Source organism: Nyctereutes procyonoides, unplaced genomic scaffold (assembly GCF_905146905.1).
Source record: "Nyctereutes procyonoides isolate TBG_1078 unplaced genomic scaffold, NYPRO_anot_genome, whole genome shotgun sequence".
NCBI classification, from domain to species: Eukaryota; Metazoa; Chordata; class Mammalia; order Carnivora; family Canidae; genus Nyctereutes; species Nyctereutes procyonoides.
Genome location: NW_026575132.1, coordinates 25,203,249 through 25,221,136, shown reverse-complemented (window position 1 = coordinate 25,221,136; position 17,888 = coordinate 25,203,249). Strand labels below are relative to the sequence as shown.

The following is a 17,888-nucleotide window of genomic DNA, read 5'->3' as shown; positions in this document are numbered from 1 at the left end:
CTGCATGGAACCTGCTTCTCCCTCTGCCTGTGTCTCTGCCTCTCTCTCTCTCTCTCTCTCTCTCTCTCTCTCTCTCTCATGAATAAATAAATAAAATCTTTTTTAAAAAAATAAGCATGGGAAAAGTCTTAAAAGCTGTATATTGCTTATGCCTGGTCTTAGTCTGTCAGTACCTGCTAAGTTCTGTGCGAAAACAGTGTTTCTGAAGTATATTTGTATTTTATCTTGTATTGCACAGTTAAACTTCAAAATCCTTCCATTTGTCTTCTTTTATTCTTACAGATGTGGAGAGATTATTCCCAAAAGAGAACAGTTTAATGACCTCTCGATTGACCTTCCTCGAAGGAAAAAACCACTCCCTCCTCGTTCAATTCAAGATTCTCTTGATCTTTTCTTTAGAGTAAGTAATATTTTTTGGTATTTTCGAAAACCTAAATTCCATATATCATAGATAATTTTATTTAAAATTGGTTTCCTTAAGGCAGAGTGTCAACAAAATTGCTTGATGGGAAAATAAATGAGAAATATTTATAAATAACATTTAATTTTAAAAGCTTAATAAATGGAACTGTTAACTCATTGAAAAAGATTATTAATTGCTTAAGTAGATGATACATTAAACTAAATAGCAGGTATCTTAGACAACCTTAGGAGCAGTTATTTGTAAACAAATACTAACTTGAAGCATGTGCTGAAATTTGGTGGTGTTGGTAAAAATTGGAGATTCTATCCAATTATGCCCCCAAAACTTGGTGGATATTTGTAACAGTATATCACAGAAACATTTATCTACAGCTTTGGGTACACATGACTCTTCCCTTTTGTTTCTAACAGGTTACATACATAATTTCATAATTGGACCTATTGTGTAGCAGTCCTTACAACTGATGGAAATTTGGCAGGATCACCCTTTGTCTCTTTAATAGTGGTTCTTGTTTTATTGTAGCAAATGGGTAGGGTTGTCTTCCTAAGGTTAAAAAAAAAAAAAAGTTCTTTAAATGATGAACATCCAGCTCCACCCAAAGATAAATACTCTGCTTTTTTGTTTTGTTTTATTTTATCATTCCTTACTATTCCTGTTATTATAGAATTTGAAGCTTTTCCTGTGTATCTTTACTCCCCTTTTTTAAGGATTTCTTGTTTCAGTTTTCTCTAGGTAATGATATCCACCCCAAACTTTGGTCCTTTTAGAGCAGTTGTTCTTAGTGGGCTGTCACCAGAAGATTGAGTTCCATTATAAGAAAGGGGTAGAGTTACACCTAACAGACCAGGAACTCCGCCTAACCTGAAGGTGATCTTATCTCTGCTATGGCCAAATGTTAAAATCTGGATATACTCTTGGCAGTGGTTCTTGTGCATCCATGGGGAAAAGGTTGAGAACCTGCTACTGCAGAGTCTAGTTGCTGTCATAAATTGAGATGTTTCCATGGTAAAAAAGGAAGTTAAGAAGTCTGAAATAGGGCGTGATATCATAAGGTAACTGTTTTGAGGATTAGGTCTCAATTTAGTAAGGCTTGTGGCTCTAGACACAAAATTTAAACCGGATTGAAGTTGTCATTGTACTGAACTAGTGTGACTAGAGAAGAATATTTAGTATTTAATGGGGTAATGCTGATTCAGCTTCATGCTTCTTTATTTTTCCTTCTTGTCTTTTTACAGGCAGAAGAACTTGAGTATTCCTGTGAGAAGTGCGGTGGGAAGTGTGCTCTTGTCAGGCACAAATTTAACAGGCTACCTAGGTAAAATTAATTTCTCTTCAGTTTTTCTTCTTTAAAGTACTGACATATTACTGGGTAAGTGAGGCTCATTAGAATGGATTGGTAAAGCAAAGCTGAGATATGAGGGGGTTAGGTTAGGATGCTCTTGCATAAGAAAGAGAGAAGACTTGGAATGCTGGAGAAGAGTAGTCACTTGAGCCTCCTTGGAAGATGGCAAGAAGAGGATGCAGCTGGTGAGATTTTGGAACAATGGTAGGGACTAGGTAGTAGATTTTTAATTTGGTGATTATGACATTCACTTATAATTTGCAATTTGGTTATGTGCTAGTCTCCTTCTCTTATCCCAAACCTTCAGTAAAAATCTGCCACAAACACATATATGTGTGTGTATGAAAAAACAAGAAGAGTAGTTTTCTGCAGGTTTGTTGTTGTTGTTTTGCATTCCTTTATTCAAAGGATCCTGTAAGTTAGTGAGTTTCTTGTAATTAAAACAATTCTGAACGAGGACTGAAATTAACTTATATTAGTTCTGTGTAATGAGACAAAGTATGATGTGATTATAATGCAGCTTTTAGTTCTTTCCAAGAATAGATCTCAGCCACAAACAAGGTTGTTGTTATTAAGTATTTATGTGGCACTTTGCAGAGTGCTTTACTTTCTTTTATTAGCTTCACTTTTCTGTAAGTAGAGTTTCTGGAACCTAGCCCCTAGAGACTAGTTTTTTTAACATTCCATAATCTCCTTTCTAGAAAATGAATTTCTTTAAAAAAAAATGACTTTCTAAATCATAGCAGTATTACTATGTTGACCATTTTTTTACTCAAGAAATGTTCTTTCCTATTTCTGTTTTGAGACAGGAGATGGGGGAGACAAACCTTAAGGCAAAGGATTGATTGTGACCAGTTATCATTAACTAAGGAAAGCAGTGTACAATTTGAAATACTTGTTTGACCTGGCAAGCTGAATGTCTATTCCTTTTTCCAGTGTCTAGTTTATTTGTTCTTTTAGTAGAAAAAAAAAATAGGGGAATTTTTTTCCTTGGTTTTCCCTTTTTTCTGGAAGATCGCTTTTGTTATATATTTATTTATTCCAAACTTTAGAAGCCTTTGTATCATTTCAATGTTAAAGCCAGTTTACCTTTATCCTTGAAGGGCCTGGTATCTTTATCAAATATGTTCAATTTTAGTTTACTTCATCTTTGTAGATAAGTGATTTTGATTGTCATCTATCTGTTTCATATTACTGTTTATTTTGGTAGGATTATTTGAAAATTTAGTCAAAATATTTGCCATTAGTTATAATCTCTTCATACCATTTGGATCCTTGTGTTCTTTCAGGTTGTAAATTTGAAGATTATGAGTTATAGCATACTTTTTAAAGAAAAAATAGTAACTTTAATTTACAGTTTTTAATAGTTTGTGGCTTCTGTGATAAATATACATACGGTAAGAAAGGAAATAGTTTTCCATAAAACGACATTATTTTGCCTAGAATTGAGATTTACTCCCATAAGAGTTCTGAAATTCAAATTTTAAAATGGTCTTGTGGGCTGTGAAATATATTTAGTCCATCAAGCAGAGATTATGGTCTGTATCAGAGGTGAAAAGGTTGGCACAATAGTAACTAAAAAGAAGTGTTTCTATGGAGCTAAAAGCCTTTTTAGACCCACAAGCCATATTTGCCACATAAATTTTATAGAACTTTTTGTAAGCGGAGAAAACTTTTCTATTTCTTTCTTAGCTTTCTCCAGAGAAAGTGCTACACATCGAAATAGGAGGTCTTGTCAGGGATGCCTAGGTGGTTCAGTCAGTTAAGTGTCTGACTCTTGATCTCAGCTCAGGTCTTGATTACAGGATAATGAGTTCAAGCCCTCCAGGTTGGGCTCCATGCTGGGCATAGAGCCTACTTAAAAAAAAAAAAAAAAAAAAAACTTGTTAAAAATCATCTTGAAAAAATTAATGTTCACCATCAAACATAAGGACTATTTAATATTTTAATTAAATTACCATTAATAGTTACATAATACCTATTTTTTGGTAAATTATATAACAATGAAATAAATAATTTAAAGATTTAACCCAGGGGATCCCTGGGTGGCGCAGTGGTTTGGCGCCTGCCTTTGGCCCGGGGCGGATCCTGGAGACCCGGGATCGAGTCCCACGTCGGGCTCCCGGTGCATGGAGCCTGCTTCTCCCTCTGCCTGTGTCTCTGCCTCTCTCTCTCTCTCTCTCACTGTGTGCCTATCATAAATAAATAAAATTAAAAAAAAAATAAAGATTTAACCCAATACCAACATTTTATTTTTTTAGATTTTTTAAATAAAGATTTGTTTATTTGTTTATTTATTTTAGAGAGAGAATGACAAAGGGGAGCACAGAGGGAGAGGAAGAGAAAAACTAAGCAGACTCTGTGCTGAGTACAGAGTCCAGTGCAGGGCTCAGTCTCATGACCCAGAGATTATGACGTGAGCCAAAACCAAGAGTCAGACAGTCAACGGACTGTATTACCCAGGTGCCCCCCAGGACCAACATTTTAAAAGAAAATGTGTTGTATTTGGTATTTTGTTCTTTGTATGTTTTTTTCTGGTAACATTATAAATATTTTACCCAATATCCACCTAATGCCCATGTTTTATTTTTATTTATATTCTTAGTACCTAGCACATGGCAAATATTCAATAACTGTTCTTGAAGGATCTTTCATTTAGCCAATTGTATTCTTTAAGTCAAAAGCTATCTAACATGGTTAGTTACAGTGAATTCTTTTCATCTGTAAGAGAGCTAGCTCTGTTATGTATGAACTAGTAATGTCATCTCCTGTTTTTCAGGATACTCATTCTTCATTTGAAACGGTATAGCTTCAATGTCACTCTCTCACTTAACAACAAGATTGGGCAGCAGGTCATCATTCCAAGATATCTGACCCTATCCTCTCATTGCACTGAAAATACAAAACCACCCTTCACCCTTGGTTGGAGTGCACATATGGCAATGTAAGTCCTTGAGAGAGAATTTCTTTACCTTCCCTTTTGAAGTAGAAAGGCTTTAGTATCTGTTTGAAACGATAATTGAACTAGATAATATGACTCTCGGGTAAAATCAACCCAAGCAGGAGATTTTATTTTGATTTATTTTGGGATTTTGTGCCAAATTACTGCCTGATGGAAATAATTAAATAAAATACTTAAAACAAAATTTTTCCGTTGTACGTTAATTGCTTTTCATAATAAGCTACCTTTTTAGAGAGTGCTCTTAGTCGTATAGATAACTAGAAGACAAGTTTATACATTTTGGGACTATAAATCTGATTTGGATATTCCTAAGAATCACCTGAACACTAAAAAAATACCAATTCCTGTGTTCTTTCCCTAGCAGTTCTGTTTCAGTAGATATGAGATAGGGCTTAAGAATAAGCATTTTTTAAAATACCTTTGCTAACTCTTTGGGTTATACAAATTTGAGAAACAGTTTATTAAATTTTATCTAGTGCCCCCAAAATTGCTTGTCTCTTCCTAAATGTATTATCAGTAATGTGAATGAAGAACTTCTGAGGCTCCAAGAAATTTTTCTGTGAGAAAAGAAGTAACCTTTACATTTGATTTTGCTTCATCATGTATGCTGGGAAAACCTTAGGACTTCTCTGAATGTTGCTCTTTCTTGCATTATTCTTGTTGCATTATTTTGGAGCCATGTATTACAGTTTTTATACTTGAAATCTAATTTGGTAAAACCATAAAGTTCTCCAACTTTAGAAGTGGAAAGGATCTTAGAGATTTTGCCTAAATTTTTAATTTTACAGAGAAGATCCAAGATTAAGTGATTTTTCTTAAGGTCATGAAGTTAGTAACTGAAAGAGCCTGGTCTTTTGGCTAAAGTAGAATCATACACCTTTCAGAAAGTGAATGAACATTTGCTAACACAAATTGGTACAGTTTTATAAAATGTATTTCCCTTGGACTAATGAAATAAATACTACGTTATATAAGTTTGCACTAAAGACATTGGTGGGTCTACTTATTAATAAAGACATTTTCCCCAGAGTCTTAGTGTTTCTGGGTTTTCTCTCAAGGCCTTTCTTCAGAATAGATGATTTGCTTAATGCAAACTGCCCTCTGCTGGTGGAACTGTTAATCTTTGTGGCCATCAGCATAGGCGATTCATGATCACAGGCCTGAGACCAGGCTATATGACTCCACATTGGAATGGCTTGAAGACTTTGGACAAGTTCTTTGACCTGTCTGTAGGGGAAATAATAGGATGGTGTGAACATTAAATGAGGTAATACACATGAGCTCTTACTCTAGTGTCTGATAGCTAGTAAGTCCTCAATAAATGAGAGCTATTATTACTCTATTGCTTAAAAGTAAAGCACCGAGACGAGATCATTTTTCCCAAGTTGTTCTTTTCATATGCATTACCTTTGACTTCATTTCCAATGCTGTTTATTTAGATCATTGGATCAGGAAAAGCCTACAGATGGTATTTTGTTTTCTCTTTTGGCCTCTACTGCTAGTATTAGTATTATACTTATTTGCTTTTCAAAAGTATATATAAGGAACTATAGTAGGGAATAATTCATTTTATAGTTAAATATATATTTTTAATAATGTAATTATATACATTATATATTTTCTAATTTTCTGATAGTTCTAGACCATTGAAAGCTTCTCAAATGGTGAATTCCTGCATCACCAGCCCTTCTACACCTTCAAAGTGAGTTATATTTCTTGTGTACCCAAAATTTGTATTTTTAAGGATTTGGCTTACCCTGATTTCCAAGATTATGCCCTTCCCTTTTCTTTGTTTTTCTTTGCATGATAACTGCTCTGTATTACTATACTTTGTAATTTTCCTTAATCTGCTTTAAACTATAACCTAGGGTATAACAAATCTTTAACAGTGAAGCACATTCAGGTGATCCTCTCAAAATTCTGTTTTTAAACTTAAGTCATCTGTTAATATGTAATACTTTAATCCTACAAGTGTAGAAATTGATGACAAGGGATTTTAAGGATTGAAGGGATAAAATAGCCACTGTTGGTATAAAGCACTGTTCCTCAAAGGTACACTTGGGGATCCCAAAATATCTTTTTCACCTGTTGCTAACCAGTCTGGGACTTCCTGTCTTAGACACTGAACTGGAGCAATTCAGAAAGGGAACAAGAAAACAAACACACAATGAACTTTAGCTATTCTACAAATGTTTTATATTTTTTACTTAAGATGGAAGTTTGTCCAAGAAAAGGAAGCAAATACTTTTTTTTAAAATATATCTCCTCTATGATTTAACTAGAACCACAGTTCCTGATTAAATAATTCTAAATGACTTGGCTGTCATTTATCTTTCAAATTAGTTTTTCTGAAACTTTGATGTCCCAAAGTACTTTTAGAAAAGAGACACTTCTGTTGTTTAAGGGCTTTGGGGGGCTTATATAACCATAAAATGACATTTGGGAACTGCTATTTTCTTTTCCTCCTGTTAATTATTTTTCAGTGCAATTAAAACCAGATGACTAACATGACTAGAAATCTGAAATGGTACCGATATGAATACTCTTGCCCGTTCTCAAGATACAAATGAGCAATACCACTTGGCTGCTTAGAAAGTGAGCAAGTGATGCATTTACAGGATGAATATTTTTCCTTACTACAGGCAAGCTGCCTTCTGTGAATATAGTAATTATTAATGGAATGCACTCTTTATGTACCAAATCACTATAGTTTCAAGAAGGAGATGGTTTCATTGGGCATCATTATATTTGGCATGGTCATCTGTTCTCCAGGGTCTACTATACTAGTATGAGAATTTGAGAGTTGGTCAATAAAGGATAATTAGGCCCTAGAAGACCTGTCATGCCGATCAAACTTAAAAGAGGCTGAGTTATGAACAAGAATACCATTGGTTCTTTTATAATGTCCTTTGTCACATTTGACCCTGGTACATTAGTAGCCAGGTGTCACCCTCCTTCAGCAAAGTATTTACATGGATAAACAAATTAATACATTCAGTTTTGCTTGGTGAGCGTGAAATCAGAAATGAGGAATTAAGATGGCTAATTGGCTATTTCTAAGTTATACTAAAAACCCTTTGAACACATAATGGGAGGCTATTCAAGTGTATAGGCTGGAGTGCAGTGATATCCTGGGTACTCTCAGCCACAGACTATGTTTGGGCTTATCACTGACCACTTGCCTCTTTTCTTTGATCTACATTGCTATGCAATCCTCCTGGTTTCCATTGTGGCCTCTTATTTCTTGGTGCCATCATTCTATATGTTTATTTATAGTTTTTACATTTAGGTTAATTGCATTTTTCCAATTTCCATTTTGCTTTTTTTTTTTTTTTTAGTATAGTATATGAATTTACGTTAACCTCCATCAAAGAAAGTTCATGCTCTTTGACCTTTACCACTTTTTCTTTTAGTTTATATTCAGCTCACTTAGACAAAGCAGTAACACGTTACTTATCTGGTATCATTGAAGATATTTGATATTTCATATACAAATTTTTATGTAGCTGAAGCTTGCTTTTTTAAGCATTAATCTTTAAAATGTTTAACCATTTCAGGTGGTTATATACTCTATAACCTTACAGAATACCTACCCTATATTCTTAAAAAAAATACATTGAAGATAATTTAAATATATTTTAGTGACCTAACAGCATTAATAAGTGTCACTTATTGCACTATGTTCTAATATGATAATGCCCTAAGAGGCTTTTAATTCTTACAAAACAGTTTATATTAAATGACTTTATAGTCTTTATTGCCCTTCTTGTGGTTATTCTCTCTCATTTCCTAGCTCTCATTTCTTGATGAACTTGCTACATTATTTTATACACCATTTCCTGGGAAAGAAAGGGTCCCTGTCTAAAGAGTAAAGTGCATGGGCTTTGAAATTATTGCTTTCCTCAGAAGCCTTTTTTCTTGCCTTTGAATCCCTGTGTTCTGGAAAATAGAGGTTGCCAGAAGTCTGATCTACTTATAATTGGATAAGTGGAATGTTACTGTTAATTTTAAAATACATGGATCATAATTTAAAAGATAAGAATTAGTCCTCGTGCACAGTGTTGTCAAAAACATTCATTGCTATGTCTGCATGCATTTAGTAGAATACTTGCTTTATAAATACAAAAACTTCTTTGGGGTTAATCATTAAAAGAAAAAAGGCACAAAGTGATTAGTTTACCAATGGATTTTTACTATAACATAAGAATTGTTAATTTTCAAAGCATGGCTGTTTTGGAGTGGGGCAAAGGTAATGCTTAAATACTCCTTTTTTGCTATATCTTTTTTTTCTCTGAATCATTTTCCGTAATGAAAAAGTTTTTTTTATTTTGGTATTTATACATCAAGGGAATAACAGCGACAGATGTTTATCAGATGTTTATAGGTTTTTTCTCTTAAATTACAGGAATTTCACCTTCAAATCCAAGAGCTCCTTGGCTTTATGCCTTGATTCAGACAGTGAGGATGAGCTAAAACGCTCTGTGGCCCTTAGCCAGAGACTTTGTGAAATGTCAGGCTGTGAACAACAGCAGGACGACCTGGAAAAAGTAAGTAATTTCTCATCAAAATATTTGACAAATATTTGTATAGCTCTTACTATCTAAACAAATGCTTTAAAACCAGCATCAGCAAACTTTTTTTTAAAACAAACTTAGTAAATACACAGAATAGATCATAAACTCATAAACTTAATGGATCTGTTGAAACACTAGCTTTAAAGGTTTTTTTTTTTTTTTTTTAAGATTTTATTTATTCATGATAGTCACAGAGAGAGACAGAGAGGCAGAGACACAGGCAGAGGGAGAAGCAGGCTCCATGCAGGGAGCCCGACATGGGAGTCGATCCTGGGTCTCCAGGATCACGCCCCGGGCCAAAGGCAGGCGCCAAACCGCTGCACCACCCAGGGATTCCGAAACACTAGCTTTAAAGAGTTTATTTTCTGTAACTACAAAACCAGTTTGTTTAAAAATGGATTGGGACTTTTTTTTACTGAGGTATAATTGATATATTAGTTTCAAGTATATAGCATATTGATTCAATATTTCTAAGTATTGCAATAAGATCACAGTAAGGTAACATCCATTACCATACATAGGTAGCCAAAAAAACTTTTTTTTCTTGTGATAACGACTTCTAACATCTATTCTCTTAAGCAACTTTCAGATCTGCAATAAAATATTAATAATAGTCTAGCTCTTTTCATTACATCCTCACAACTTATGTATTTTATAACTGGAAGTTGGTCTGCTTTACCCATTTCATGTGAACACATACTGGCTTCCTCCCCTAGCAACTGCTGGTCTGTTCTTTACATCTCTGATCTTGTTGGGTGTGGGGGTTGTTTTGTTTTAGATTCCACATGTAAGTGAAATATGGTATTTGTCTTTCTCTGATTTATTTCACTTAGCATAATACCTTCAAGGGTCCATCCATGTTGCAAATGACAAAATTTCATTTCTTTTTTTTTTGTGGCAGAATCGTATTCCATTGTATGTGTATACCACATTTTTATTTAACCATTGATGGACATTTAGGTTGTTTCCATGATTGAGACTCTAGAAATAAAAGTTGTTACAGGTAAATTGCTTTCTCCTGTTAATCTTCAGAGCTGCTTTTATGTATGGGTCTTGAAATAATTACTCGCTTTATTTATTACTGATTATTAATATATGGGAGACTGTAGTAAGCATTTTACAGCAGGCCAACCATGTAATCTAGAGGTTTCAATAATGTGAGAAAGCAGAACTTCATCATTTTCTGTCTTGACACATATTAGTACTTTGTTTTTGTTTTTATGGTGAAAAAAAATTATATTTAGATTTATAGCTGGCTGGACTCCATTTAGATGATCCCAATTTTGTTGGCAACATCCAAAGCATCATAGTCAGGAGCCAGTCGAACATATGCTTTCTTCTCTCCATCAGTCCTGATCAGGTGTTGACCTTGGCCACATCAGTGTCATAGAGCTTCTTCACAGCCTATTTGATCTGGTGCTTATTGGCCTTGACATCCACAATGAACACAAGTGTGTTGTTGTCTTCTATTTTCTTCATGGCTGATTCAGTAGTCAGGGGGAACGTGATGATGGCATAGTGATCCAGCTTGTTTCTCCTGGGGGCGCTCTTTCAAGGATATTTGGGCTGCCTTCGGAGATGCAGGGTCTTGGGTCATCAGAATGTAGGTGACTCTTTTTTTTTGTGACTATGCACGTCTTTCAGCACCGCTTTCTTAGCTTTCAAAGCCTTTGCTTTGGCTTTAGCTTTGGGAGGGGCAAGGGCTTCCTTCTTCGCCTTCAGCGCCACCTTCGTGAAAGGCAGTATTTTGAAGATACAGATTTTCCTAGGAGTTTGCACCATCTCATGTGACTGATTTTAAATCTCCGTTTTGTTAACAATTAGTTTAGTAGTTAATTTTTATTGACTTGTTTCCCATCTTCTTTAAAGCTAAAGATAGTTTGTGGCTGCTCACCTTGAATGAGAAATGATAGAAAGTCACATGTTCTCCCAGAAACGAGAGAAAGTGCTTCAGAAAATAATTTCTGAATATTTATATAATCTTAATGTTGTTTTTATTTTTCTCACTTATTTGAAAAGAGCAGGGGAAAAGATGGTGACCTAAAATTTAAATAGCAATGAAAAAAGAAGTATTAGGTATACCGTCAGAATGGCTAAATTAAGAACTCAGGAAACAACAGGTATTGCTGAGGATATGGCAAGATTGGAACCCTTTTACATGGTGAAGATGCAAACTGGTACACGCACTCTAGGAAACAGTATGGAGGTTCTTCAAAAAGTTAAAAATAGGGACACCTGGGTGGCCTAGCGGTTGAGCATCTGCCTTCGGCTCAGTGCATGATCCCAGAATCCTGGGATCAAGTCCTATACATCAGGCTTCCTGCATGGAACCTGCTTCTCTCTCTGCCTTTGTCTCTGCCTCTCTCTGTGCGTGTCTCTCATGAATAAATAAAATCTTAAAAAAAAAAAAGTTAAAAATAGAACTATTCTGTGACTGAGCAGTTGTACTATAACGTATTTATCCAAAGGATTCAGAAATAGTGATTCGAAGGGATACATGCATCCCAATGTTTACAGCAGCACTGTCCACAATAGCCAAACTATGGAAACTATCCATTGACAGATGAATGGATAAAGAAGATGTGGTATATATACATACAATGGAATATTACTCAGCCATCAAAAAGAATGAAATTTTGCCATTTTGTAATAACATGGATGGAACTAGAGGATATCTTGCTAAGCAAAATAAGTCAGAAAAGACAAATACCATATGATTCATATGTTGGAATTTAAGAAAACAGATGAACATGGGGAAGAGAAGGAAAAATAAGATAAAAACAGGGAAGCAAACTATGAGACTTTTTTTAAGATTTTGTTTGAGAGAGACAGAGCTTGAGCATGAGTGGGGAAAGGGGGGATGGAGACAGAAAAAGGGGGAAAAGCAGACTCCCTCCTGAGCAGGGCTTCGTTTCCAGGATCCTGAAACCATGACCTGAGCCTAAGGCACACTTAAGCAACTGGGTGGCTCAGTCAGCAACTGAGGGTTGCTGGAAGAGAGGTGCGTCAGGGGATAGGGTAGTTGGATGGTGGGCATTAAGGAGGTCACTTGGTGTAATGAGCACTGGGTGTTATGCACATAATAAATCACTAAATTCTATCCCCAAAATTAATACACCATATGTTAACTAAATTAAATTTAAGTAAAAAATTTAAAAATGTAACTAAAATGACAAAAAAAATACTAGGTTTAGTGACAGAGTGATCCACGTATATCTGGAAGAAAATACACCAAAAATATTTACTGTAGTTATTTCTGAGTGATGGATTTTGAGTGAATTTATTATTTTTATGTATTTTCCAAATCCTATACTTAACACTTAATATAATCAATAAAATAAACATGTATCCCTGTGTACTTATTAAAAGAAAATTAGGTTTGCCAGAGTTCATACATCAGTTATTAGTTGCTAAATGACCCAAAACATCAAAGAAAGGAAACTTTTTAGAGATAAACTTTTCACATCAAACTCTAAGATTGCCATATTCTCAGGCATTCTGGTTTCCTCTAAAAGTAACTCTCTTCTTCAGGATTCAAAATCATGCAGAATAGAGCCTGATAAGTCAGAATTGGAAAACTCTGGATTTGATGGAATGAGCGAAGAAGAGCTGCTAGCAGCTGTTTTAGAGATGAGTAAGAGAGAAGCTTCACCAACTCTGAGTCATGAAGATGATGATAAACCAACCAGCAGCCCAGATACCGGATTTGCCGAAGATGATATTCAAGAAATGCCTGAAAATCAAGACCCTGTGGAAACTGAGAAGCCCAAAACAGTCACAGAGCCTGGTAGGTTTAATGAAAATAAACATCTGTTAAGGCACAGCTATGTTCTAAAGCTTTATAGGGACAAGTGGTTTCTAAATAATGGGAGGTGAAATGGATCTGTGTAACAAGGCTAATAATATTTTCATGCTTTAAAAAAAAAAAAACAGGTTAAAAAAATGAGAAGTAAATACTGTGAGTAGTATCCAGAGGCTGGTGGTAAAGTATGCCATATATCTTTAAATGTACATCAAAAGAATAGTTAAAATTCTTTTGTACATTTTAAGTAAATGTCATTGTTTTGGTCACTTTTTTCTCACCACTGCTCTCTCAGAAACTGGTATAATTCTTTCCTCATTTTTCTGCATCTGAATTTGTACTAAGTTTTAGTGTATAGATGATAATTCTCCTTTGGGTTCATCCCTTTATAATAGAAAGACCCCTGAACTAAGAGGTCAGGTTTTGAGTCTCTAATCTTTAACTATCTCTTCCTATAACCAACTCTAATATTGTTCTCCAGATATCCTTGAAATGCATATCTATTTGTCTACCTGATGTGTTCAGTACATCAAGCTGAGAATTTTGGAGATAAATAGCAGTAAATCACAATTATTTTCTGTATTCTTGGAATTAAGCCTCATCAGTTGTGAATTAGTTTACATGCAAGTAAGAGTAAGAATTAGTATATCCTCAGTCTAATTGGAAACAGAAAGCTGATGGTTTTTGGAAATAGATGTTCCTTCCCCCCCCCTTCTTGATGCAAGTATCATTAAGAAATCCCTTTCTCTTATTAAACTTGTAGTTACTGCCATTAGATATCATTGGTTAATATTAGTGCTTTTGCCTTTAGCCAATAATTCCTGCTTTCAACTCTTCCTTTCACATATTTGCTCAGTCCTGCAGCTCCCTAAAATTAACAAAGGAAGTTACATACAATTAGTTCTAGATTCTCTATAAGTAGAGAACACTGAGTTATCAAAATCATTAATAACCACTGCGGTTTACAACCATATAGCAGCTTTGAGGAGAGCAAAGTTGTTTTTAAGTACTTTATATTCTTTTTATAAAATCCTCTATTGTCTAGCTACTGTCTTCCCCAATTGGATACAAGCCTTTTTTGTGTTTCTTTAATGTCACTGTTCCATTCACCACCTTCTTACTGTAACTGAAACCCAAAGACATTGCTTCTGCTGCAGCATTTCTTTTCTTTTTTTTTTTTTTTCTGGAAAATATGGAACAAGGGCAAAAGTAGAAAAAAAAAAAAGGACAAAAGTAGAGAGATGAGTATAATGGCTCTTCCCCCTTGTACCTATTACCAACAATAATTATCAAAAAAGCCAATCTTGTCTTTATATATATATCATCTTCCTTCTCCTTCATCTGCTTAAAAATATACAATAACTTCCTAAAGCTTTTGAAATAAAAGTCCAAACTTCCAAACGTGGCTTTAGGCCATGTAAAAACTAGAGAATGTATTCATCACCTTCATCTGCTAGATTTTTTTTTTTTTAAGATTTTATTTATTCATCAGAGACACAGAGAGACACACTTCTCTCCTTCCAACGTACTTAGTGTTATGTTCTATTCAGTGATTATTTGATTTCATTAAGATTTCCAGTCCTGGGATCCCTGGGTGGCGCAGCGGTTTAGCGCCTGCCTTTGGCCCAGGGCGCGATCCCGGTGCATTGAGCCTGCTTCTCCCTCTGCCTGTGTCTCTGCCTCTCTCTCTGTGTGTGTGACTATCATAAATAAATAAAAATTAAAAAAAAAAAAAAAGATTTCCAGTCCTGGGGTACGTAGGTGGTTCAGTCAAATGAGTGTCTAACTCTTGGTCTTGGCTCAGGTCTTGATCTCAGGGTTGTGAGTTCAACCCCCATGTTGGGCTCCATGCTAGGTGTGAAGCCTACTTTAAAAAAAAAAAAAATTTCCAGTCCTTTGACTTCTTTTTTGCTACTCATCATCTCCCTCTTTCGATTTCCCAGCCTGTATGCTGGATCTTGGTATCCTCATCTCTTTTCCTCTTCTCTTTTGTCACAGTCACCTGACACAACCCCAGCTCCCAGCTCAACTAGCTTCCTATATACCCAAGCAGCTGAAGATTACTGAGAAAATCACAAATTCATGCTGACTAGACTTCCCTCTTATTCATGACTGTACTCTTAAGTGGGCACTAAATGCTACTAGTCAGTTCTGTTATACTTCTTTAGTTGTAAATTTCTTTTCTCACTCTCCATGATCTCTTCCTCAAATATCCATTTCTCTTTCCACACACACTCTAGGTTTATAGATAAACTGTGTACTTTTCAAAGAAGATAGATGTAGTCATGAAAACTCTGCCTTCACTTTTGTTATGGAGGAAATATCCCTGCTCTTATTTAAGGCCAGTCTTCTGTTCATGTTCAGAATTTGATCCACTGTGCCTTCCAAAAGATCTCTCTTGAAATTATATTCTTTCTCTTCTGTATCAAGTCTTCCCTCTCTTTAAATTATTCTTCTCTTCCTTAATCTTAAAATTTCTTAAAACCCCATCTTTAAAAAACTCTGGTGACCTTCTGTTCCCCTACTGCTACTGCCCTCTTTTTTTGCTCTACTCACAGCAGAATTCTTTGAGAGAGTTGTTTATTCATTCTTTCTACTTTTTTACCATTTCCCATTCTCTTGTCAACCCTCTCCAAGTGGGTTTTCCTCCCCATCACTCTACTGAAACGGTGTTTATCAAGTTTATGTTAGTGGTATTTCACATAATTCACCACTCCCTCCTTAACATTTAAAACTTTTAAAAGCTTTTTTTCTCTGAGCTTCCATGATAACCATACTTGGCAGAGGGTTTTCTTCCTACTAAACCCAACCAGCTACTCACTTCAATTATCCACCCCACCCCCCAGCCAGAACTCTAATTGGTGGAGTATTCCCAGGACATCATCCTTAGCTGTCTTCTCTACTAAAGCTGTCTCCCTGAGTCATCTCGTATTTTACCACAGCTTCACATACTGATGAACTACCCAATACGTATCTCTAGCCTGAATCTCTCTCATGAGCTTTAAACTTATAGCTTAAACTTTACATTTAAAGCAGCCAAAATAATCTCTATGAAGCATAAATCACAGTTATTCTTCTTTAAATTTATTTGATATACCATTACACTTCATCCAAGCTTCTTAACATGGCCTATCTCCACTCTCCCCCTCTTTCACTCTACTTAGCCGTCATGGCTTTTGTCTCTCTGTTACCCTCAAAATATGCTAAATTCATTCTCATCTGAGAGTCTTTGTACTTACTTAAGCTCCTTGAGGACAAGGGTCATCTTGCCTCAATTATCACAATATCCCGATCTTCTACAACAGTGCCCGGGGCGTAGTAGATCCTCAGTTAATATTTGGAGCCCAATAGATTGTCTCATGAATCAACTCAAGAGAGGCAGGAGGACTGGCCAAGTAAAGTTTCACTGTCTCCAGACACTAGCCAGAGAGAAGAGTGTATGCAAAGGCCAGATGTGAGAAAGGCTGGCAAGGTAGTGGGCAACAAAAAAAAAAGTTTAGAATGATCTATATGGCCGGAGCTTAGTGTTGAGGAAGAAAAGCAAAAGATAGCCATGCATTCTCTAGGAATGGCCTAAAGCCACGTTTGGAAGTTTGGACTTTTATTTCAAAAGCTTTAGGAAGTTATTGCATATTTTTAAGCAAACAAGTGCTTGATAAAGATTTATATTTGTAAAAGATGATTCTGGCTGCAGTGTAACACATAAATTAAAGAACCCAAAGTAATCCTTTGAGACCTTTTAGAAAGCTACTGCAGTTGTCTAGACCAAAAGCCAATGGTGCCTTAGGCCAGGGTTTTTGCATTTGAAAGAAAAGTTGATGGAGTTAAGAGATACTTAGGAAATAATGACTTATATGAAGGGGTAAATAAAAAAGACCTGCTTTCTGTCTTTAAGAAAAAATTGTGTATGGAGTTCCCATTCACTGTAGGAAAGGAGATTTCACTTAGGGTAGGGAAAGAGACAGTATGATCTGTATTCAGTATATAAGAATGTCGAGTTTTATCACATGATTTTCCTTTTATTCATTGTACAAGTTCCTTGAACTTAAGTTTTAGGGAACTTAAAAGTGTGTTACTATTCCATGGTTATATTTGTTCCCATGGATCTCAAGCAGTGTTTGTATCCATCTGATAATCTTGTCCTGAAGTTAAACCTATCTTGATTATCTCAAACTTTATCTTTTTTTTATGATTGATTCTTTTATTTTTTTACAAAAGTTTATTCTTAAATGTACAACAGGATCTAAGACAACACTTCATCCCAGCTATAGGTGGTAACAAATGCTATGATAGGGAATCCAGATGTTTAAACAGGAACGGAATTAAGGATCATCACTGCCTCAGGCACAAGGAATAGCTTACTTTTTGCCAGATTTCTTAATTCCACCTGTGGCCAGAGGTCCCTTCCTTGCAGCCTTGGCGTTTAGTTTCTTCTGCTCCTCTTTCTGTTTCTGCTGGAATGCCTTATCTTCCTCGTCCATCTCCTTGGCCTGTTTCTAGGGCTGCTTCAGGGACTTATTGCCACCTTTGCAACCGGACATGGTGCCTGCCACCCCTTCCCCAGACCCTGGCAGTGGAAGCCTATCTCAAACTTTCTTGATTGGTTTTCTATTACATGGAATCACTGATAGTGTAATTTTAGGATTGTGTAGAGCACATTGATACATGGAATGATGAAAATTATTGGTTAAGAAAAATTGTACTTGTCGCTTTTTTTAATTGAGTATATTTTGGTAATAAAAGTAATAATATTTTTCTTAGGTCCTAAAAAAGCAGCCTTATTA

The 17,888-nt window shown here is 35.5% G+C and overlaps 1 protein-coding gene and 1 pseudogene across 6 annotated transcripts in view; one reads left to right on the top strand and one right to left on the bottom strand.

Moving 5' to 3' along the window:
• USP37 (ubiquitin specific peptidase 37) overlaps nt 1-17,888 on the top strand; it is a 96,270-nt gene that overhangs the window by 60,016 nt on the left and 18,366 nt on the right. For 5 of the 6 annotated variants that reach the window (XM_055345300.1, XM_055345301.1, XM_055345299.1 and 2 more), the window contains 6 exons: nt 283-400; nt 1,660-1,739; nt 4,546-4,710; nt 6,365-6,430; nt 9,134-9,275; nt 12,834-13,089. In XM_055345300.1, the coding sequence (XP_055201275.1) occupies nt 283-400; nt 1,660-1,739; nt 4,546-4,710; nt 6,365-6,430; nt 9,134-9,275; nt 12,834-13,089 (827 nt within the window). The remainder of the gene's footprint in view (nt 1-282; nt 401-1,659; nt 1,740-4,545; nt 4,711-6,364; nt 6,431-9,133; nt 9,276-12,833; nt 13,090-17,888) is intronic. The other variant, XM_055345303.1, reaches the window with a different exon arrangement.
• LOC129522840 (translation machinery-associated protein 7-like) lies at nt 17,339-17,645 on the bottom strand (annotated as a pseudogene).